We start from the raw sequence: 7,942 nt of genomic DNA on the forward strand, positions 1-7,942 counted from the left end.
CAAAACATGCCATTTTTCTTTTTTTTTCTTCCTCTCCCTGCTATTTCCTTGTCCACTGTTGCATATACCACTAAGCGAGAGCAGAGGCACCAGCCTTCTTTCCTATTTCTCCCTCTTTCTCTTTCTCTTTCTCTCTCCTCCCTTCTTCTTTCTTCATCCTACTTTTTTCCCTCCTCTCTCATTTTGTCGCTGAACAGCACTGAACAAAGTTTTGTTTCAGCGTTTGGCCCTTTCCTTTTAACATTACCAATTATAATTTCCTCTCTTATCTTAATGAGTTCCTTGTAAAAAGTAATCAAAACTAATTTCTCTTCTTCTTTCTTTTCTCCATATGAAAGAAGATGAACAAGGAGGAGAAAAATAAAGAAGATGAGAGAGAGAGAGAGAGTAGAAGAAGAAGAAGAAGAAGATTTTGTAGTGGGACCAAATTAAAAGGCATATATAAGTAAGTTTTGAAATTATAGATTTCTAAAACCACAAAGATATATACAAGTAATTAAATCCTATAATATCATCTATCTATAATGTAAACATGCTAAACAATGACATATATAAAAATTTACCATAACTTTGTTTCAAGTTTCAACACATAAAATAGCAGGTGTTTTTATACTAGTAGTAGTTTCTTAAAGAAAAAGTGAAGAGCAATTTACATGACTGCATCAAAATTCACAGCTCAAACTCACAAACTGTACGTTGGGGCGCGTCGTATTTCTCTCTGCTAAAATCTCAATGTTTGCAGTATGTATAACAATCAATCAATCCTTCCAAATTCCAATTACAGCTTTGTCTTGTTTCTACACTCCTGCCGTCGTACTCTCAAATCAGGAAAACCAATTGCCACTTGGCACTGCGATACAGCAACAACATGTCGCTTAATAAACCCCAAAAACGTAATCCTTCCAGGTATCCTTGAGGCTGTATCAATTACCAGTTCCCCACTCGACACGTCTCTGATCAAATTCCCCAATTCCGACACGAACTCATCCGCCTCTATCGTCAACCGGGCCCGAATCGTTTCCGACCCTCGCGCTGGGATCCGGCCGGGAGCCAGGTCAACCTCTCCCACCTGCTTGCCACGGTAGAAAACAAGGCTCTTTCCTGGGCCGTGTTTGAAGCTGGCGCGGTTGGGGTTTTCAACCAGGATCTCCAGGTCCAGGGTGATGTTCAGCTCTATCTTCAGGGCCGGGAATGACACACGTGGCGCTACACCGTCGACTGTAGCCGATACGAGTTGGGTCCTGGGGTGTTTGAGCTTGAAGACCGTGAAGGCCAGGATGACGCAGAGAACCAAGAGGGTGAGTACGGAGAGGATCACCGCCACTGCTAGTATGCGCCACCGACGTTTCTTTATTTCTTGCTGCTGTTTGCTTTCTGGGTCTTGATTGGATTCTGTCGTCATCATTCTATTCGTTTCCCACACAGACAAAGTGAGAAAGAAATAGAGAGTGTTTGGGAAGGGGGGAGGGACGGAGGTTACTTAGGCAGTGGGCCACTGGCAGAGCGGTTCGGAACTTCGGACTTGGGAGGAAGATAAAAGTGTAAATGTAATAGAGTTTTCAATCTCTGCCTCTGTCTGGGATGAAGAATTGAAGATTGAAGAGGAGGCTTTTCACTTTTGTAGCCACAGATAGAAATAGAAGAGGCCGTACGGTTTGGAATTGGAAGGAAGAGCAGATCCGGTCTCGAGCTTTAAATACTCCAACGCCCAACAAATACTGAATTAAGGATTACGAATGGCAAATTTATAAGGGTTTGAACAAACCTAATTAATAAGGTGGCCTCTTACCAAAAAATAATAATAATTAATAAGGTGGCCGAAAGTTTTTGCTCCTCACAATCACAATCACAGACCGAAATCTCCCGTCTTTAGATATTCCCAATGTACGGCTAGAACGTGCTATAAATTCGGAGCAAATCCTAATTCAAAGTTAGGTGAAAGATAGCACTTTCATAATAAATAGAAGCGCGTTTATCTGATGGGGCTTACACTGACTGAATCCGGTTTCAATTAACAATGGAGAGAAAATGTGTGAAATAGTGGAGCTCCGTGCTCCCGGCGGACCCGGGCCCCGGCTCCTTTATTAATATTATTATTAAAATTGTGAAATTAATGGATTTCTTGTGAGATGTATTAATTTTTTGTTTAATTATTATTTAATTAAATAACATATATATATAATATTTTTCAACCCATCAACATCTATTAAAAAAAGAGAACTGATGTAAATGTAATTTCTTTTTTTATGTATTTGGGTGGACAATATAATCGCTTAGATGTTACTAGTTATTTGTATGCTTTATTCAAAACCCAAATTTAGACGTAAAAAAAAAAAAAAAAACAAATTGAAGCAATAACCCCTCTTCAAACCTTGAATTTCCATCATACCCTCCAACAACAATCCGAATATCCGACGGTGGCTTATCATGACATGACAAATTAGGGGTGGATCCCACACTGAAGTTTTGAGTAAAATCAAATGTTGTTCCAATAAGGATGACATGGAAAATAAGCAATTTATTAATGTTTGGACAAGTTTCTGTTTTTATGTTTTTCGAAACATGAAAGTGTGAAGCATGTGTTTTTGCTTTTATTGTATACTCTTACAATTTGATAAATATTATTTTTAAAACAAGTTATTGATTTTAAAAGTATAAATAAGTGTTTGCTTACTTCATGTTGCTTTACCACATGTAACATGGTAAGTTCTACGTATCAGCTTTGTCTTTGTTGAAATTTAAAATATAAAAATGCCACATGACCTATAGTTGTGCCATGTGGCACAAATTAATGTCATGTGACATAAACTTTGTCACATATATGCACATCAAACTTGGTATATATCTTGTCATATATCGCTAATTTTGCCATATAGCATATAATTTGCTATATCCGTAAATTTTTTATGTGGCATATATTAAACCACATTCATATATTTATATATCAATATAGTATATATCTTGTCATATGTGGAAAATTTTTCCATATTCACAAATTTGCCACATCGCATATATTCACGGGTGTTGATGTTTGGATTGGCCGAGGATAATACTGCTTCCTATACGAGATGATTAGTGGATGGATCCGAGGGATGTCGAGGCTGAGGGCCAGGGGGAGCTCGGAGTGCGATGTGGCTAAGGGCCAAAGGGGACCCGAAGTGGGTTATAAACGAGGGTTGGTGAAGTCTGCCCGAGGTCAGTTCAGGTCGGTTGAGGCTAAGTACCTGCGAGAAAGGGAATGTCAGAGGTCCCAGGTGATAACCCGAGGCGGGGATTCTGACAGTCAAGTCAGTGGGGGCGTAGCGGAGAGGGCGGACAAGGTCCGGGGAGCTCGAACGAGGTCGCCATAATGCTAGAGAACAAGAGAGTTTGAAGAGATGAAAGTTGGGTGGCCAGAGAGAGAGACCCCTTACCTTGGGGGTGGCACGCCCTATTTATACTTGAGGTTGCCTATAGGTGGACACATGCGAACGGTGAGGATGCGATCCGGCCCAAACAGGACGGTCATCTGAGCTCGCCATGTGGGGTCACGCCATTGGTCCCATGCTAGGCGCCGACCTCCGCCCTACTAGACGCGCTGATTGGCTCTGCCCTTGGCCACATGTCGACGCGCCAAAGGCTTGCCTAAAGAGTGTCATTCTTACTGGGGGGCGTAGAGTGGCCTTCTATGGCGAGGAACTCGGTATAGCTAGGATGGAGAGAGCAGTCTTCAGGCGCAGAGGTGTTGGTCCCAATTTCGAAGTTGCTAAGGATAGTCTGGCTTGGGAGCGTTGAGATATCGGCTACGATTGAGGCCTCGTTGGAGGTAGTTAGGCCTATGAGTGTGTAGACATCATCCTCAGCTTCGACGGGCTTCCGTTAGCGGTTGTGCTGATTCCACTCCTTGAGAAGCTTGTACAGGGCCGAAGAGCATGGAGGCACTGGCCTCGGCTCCAGAGAGCTCAGTACTGTGTTTTCTACAGGTATGGTGTGTGCGTGCCCCCTAGTCGTGTGCGTTAGATGAGCTAATGAATCCGTGCGCGGGCTAGGCGTCAGCTTCTAGCCTGTCACCACTGTGTGAGGTGTAAACGACAAGTGGGTGTGTCGTGGCCACACACGAGATGAATTCCGACACCGAGTGTTGTTCGCGTGCGTGACGTGTCTCGAAATTGAAAGTCTAGGCCATGCCCGAGGTGGGCATCGAGTCGTGACCGTACGCGATATGGTGGAGGTGTTTCCTTGTATCAGGTATAGAGGGCTGGTCGTTCGGGTCAACTTGGTTGGGAGCCGAGCTGAGCCTTAGATGGTAGAGGAAGCTTTGACATAGGATGGCCTCGACTTCACTTGCCTAGGTAGGAGGATTCCTGTCATCGACCCAACACATCGACTTGCTTTCCCGTTGGTAAGCATCGGTTAACTCGTGCTTGCGTAAGGATGTTGCTGAACGCTAGGGACTTGCTACTTGAGTAGGCATTTGGCAAGGGCCCATTCAGCGGATAGGTCAAAAGGGCACCTCGGCCAGGAGGGTACCTCAGCTTAGAGGGTACCTCGGTCGGGAGGGTGCCTAGGCCATGATGGTACCTCGGCCAAGAGGATGTCTCGGCCAGGAGGGCGCCTCGGCCAGGAGGGTACCTCAACTGCTATGGGTTGTTTGTATTGTTGTTGACTTTCGACTTCTGTGCGAGGAGGGCAACAAACATAAAGTTGCAAGCGTCTGGGGTGGCATTGCCTTGAGCTTAGGGGTGTGCGCCCGTAGAGAGGCGGGCAGAGAAAGCCGTTGAGGTGGGGTGGTTGCCCGAGGTGATGATGCTTCGAGGTGAGGTACAACAGGCGTCTGCGGTAAGGATGTTCTGAGTTGAGGCGATATCGACAGCGAGGAGGGGCCGCCGAGGTGCAGGCTGTGCCCGAGGTGAATCTACCCCAAGCCGGGGTGGTGATGTGTGGCCAGTGTCCGTGGTGAGGGTGCCTCAAGCTGAGGGGGCAAGGTCACCGAAGAGGAGGGTGTGCGTCAGCGAAGGTGGGGACGATGTCCGAGGCGATGGAGCGATGTGAGCTTTGATGGTCGTCAGCGAGCCAAGTCGTCAAACAGGTCATCGAGGTCTAAGGCCCGTTCTGAGTTGCCCGGCATGGAATGTAATTTTTTGGTATCTTGTGCCTTTTTACTATTGCATTTCTTCTGTGTAGGGGTCGGTGCCCCCTTCCGAGAGGTCGCAAATTGCAAAAGTTCGATCGCTCAATAACCCATCTGCTCAAGCACCCAGGTGGGTAAGGCCGAGGCCTAGCTTCACTACCGAAAACATGGGGCCCCCTTCCTTAGTGAGAAGGAAAGGGAGGCACACGCCATAGCTGTCCTAGCTACCCATCCCATGGAGGACAAGGCGCATGAACCTGTGCATGGCCGAAGTTGCGCAGAGCTCGGCCGGCGCCGCAGACCGCCTTGGTCTTAGCGAGGTGGTATTGTTCCCTTCAGCATTTCTGTTTTACCATGAATTAAGCCAAGCGAAGGGTCAATGCCAGCTCTCGAACCTGGATGAGGACTCACTGGCTTAGAGGGTCTCTCTGAGGCTGAAGCCAAAATCAAGGGCCACCTCGTCAGCTACGGCCAAGGTCCAATAAGTCCCCTGCTACGAGGGGCGAGTAGGCATGTGATCTCCAACGAGCTATATGCCTTGGGTCAATGTCCTGTCTGGGCGTGTAACCTTGGTGAAGGTTGTGTGCTACGGCTAATCGATCACCCGAGGGCGTGTGGCCCCAAGAGGGTCTTATGCCTTGGGTCGACGTCTGGTCTGAGCGTGTAACCTTGGTGAAGGTTGTATACCACAGCCAGGCAATCGACCGAGGTGAGGGACCTAGCGACTAGGCGTATGACCTCCGAAGGTCGTGTGCCTTGGACCGAGGTCCAACCCAAGCGTGTAACCTTGGCAAAGGTTGTATGCTGCAGAAGGGTGCTTGGTCGAGACGAGAACATATACGCTGAGGGTTTGAGGTGAGGTGAGAGAAACCTGCTTTTATACAGAAAGTGTTTACATGGTCGGCCGAGGCTGAGCTCTTGTGGTTACATGGACCGGCCTACGGACAAGCCCGAGGCTGAGCTGTTGACGGTGAGTAGCTAACTATGACCATTGCTACTAGGGAGAGGTGATGAGGTTGGTGTCAACGTACTACTTCAGATATCCGCGGCGGATGAGGGACTCGATCTCGTCCTGGAGGTCATAACAGTCCTCAGTGTTGTGGCCAGTGTCACGGCGAAACGTGCAGTATTTTGTTGGGTCACCCCTCTTGGGGTTCCTCTTTCTCTTCTCAAGCCACTTCATATACTCCTCCCCTCCTACTTGCATGAGGATGTGTGCTCGGGTAGAGTTGAGTGGCATGTACTGGTCGTAGGATGAGGTCAACGGCTTCTTGCTGTTGTCGTCGTCGCGGTTGTCTTCATGTCGGTGGTCGCCATGGTCGTGGTCGGCCTCTCCACTTCGGTGCTCACCGGGCGAGGCTTCCTTGGTGACGATGTACTTCAGTGCCCTTTCCAAAAATTCCGCCTTGGTTCTGGGCGGTGTCTTGGCGACAGAGCACTTAATGGCTGACCTGGGGAAGAGGCCTTGGATTGCTGTATTCATGGATACCATGGGGTTGAGGTTGCAGACCTCAAATTCTTCTTTCTTGAAGCGGTCGAGGTAGGACCGCAGGCTCTCATCATGCCGCTGTCGGACGGCCATGAGTGAGATGACGCTCTTCTAGCATCGTTGGGTGCTGATAAAGTGGGCGAGGAAGAGGTTGGCGAACTGGTCCCACGAGCTAATGGAGCAAGGCGGGAGCCCGGAGAACCAACATCGAGCTACCCCCTTGAGGGTCGCCTAGAAGGCTTGGCACATCAATGCATCAGAGTACCCGTACAGGAGCATGAGTGTCCGGAAGCTCTCTAGGTGTTCGTTTGGGTTCGAGGTGCCATCATAAGTCTCCAGTTTGAGAGCCTTGAAGTGATATGGAAGAGGTTTCGAGGTGATGGCGGCGGTGAAGGCGTCCATCCTGGAGGAGGGGTGCTAACTTGCCGAGGTGTCACCTCGACTATCCTTTACTTGCCGAATTTCATCCTTCACCATGCTGAGTTGTGCCTGTAGACTGGCAATCTACAGGCCAACGAGTACCTCGGCTTCATCTTGGTCTCCTCGGCAGTGGGACAGGCCGGTCGCGTCTCAGTTCCTTTTGGCCTGTCAGCCATTGAGGTAATCTCGGAGGTCCAAGGTGCGGGGTGGAGGAGGCGTTTCTTGTCGATGGTGGTGCCCTTGGTTTCAACGTTGATTGCAAGACTGTACCAATTCTCTCTCCTTTCAGCCAGGAGGTTGGAGGGTTTTCAGTGGCTAACTCACACTTCGACCGCTTCCGCTAGACATTGAGGGGTCGACCCGGTAAGGTTCGACAGGGCAGCTTAGCTGGTGGAGCCAGCAAAGGGCGTCCATGGCAACGCCTTAGGTCCCCAGCATGGTGGCCACTAGGGGTGATCATTTCAGTCTGGCCCGGCCCGGCTCGCACAAGCCCGTCCCGGAAATTCCAGGCTTGGGCCTAGGTTTTGTGTTCAGTCCCAGCCTGGGCTCAGGCTCACATTAGGCCCATAAATTTTAGGGCCAGGCTTGGGCTTAATACTTCAAGCCCGGCTGGCCCACCCTACATATATTTAAACTTACACATTTTGTGTATAATGAATACATGTTATTTTACATTATATTATATATTTTATATATAAATATTATAACATGACATGTATAATTTATATTATATGTAATATTTTTTATTATATAATGTATAAAATAAATTTATGTATAGACCTGGGCTAGGGCTTATGTTTCAGGCTTGGAACCCCGAACTGAGCCAGGCCCGTGCCTAAGCTATAGCCCTTATCATAAGTGCAAAGCCCGGCCTGGCCCATGATCACCCCTAGCGGCCTCCTGTTGGTCGCCCCACCTCATCT

The 7,942-nt window shown here is 48.1% G+C and overlaps 1 protein-coding gene across 1 annotated transcript; it reads right to left on the reverse strand.

Annotated features, from left to right (window-relative positions):
• Positions 1–778: 778 nt before the first annotated feature.
• On the reverse strand, positions 779–1,402 carry LOC104612979 (Late embryogenesis abundant (LEA) hydroxyproline-rich glycoprotein family). The gene has a single exon (XM_010280652.1). The coding sequence runs from the start codon at positions 1,400–1,402 to the stop codon at positions 779–781; it is 624 nt and encodes a 207-aa protein (XP_010278954.1).
• Between the last annotated feature and the right edge of the window lie 6,540 nt (positions 1,403–7,942).

This window comes from Nelumbo nucifera, chromosome 5 (assembly GCF_055504915.1).
Source record: "Nelumbo nucifera cultivar China Antique chromosome 5, China Antique-T2T, whole genome shotgun sequence".
Lineage (NCBI taxonomy): Eukaryota > Viridiplantae > Streptophyta > Magnoliopsida > Proteales > Nelumbonaceae > Nelumbo > Nelumbo nucifera.

What these genes read in the sequence shown, in the direction of transcription:
- LOC104612979 (XM_010280652.1), bottom strand. Translation starts at nt 1,402, where the DNA reads ATGACGACAGAATCCAATCAAGACCCAGAAAGCAAACAGCAGCAAGAA.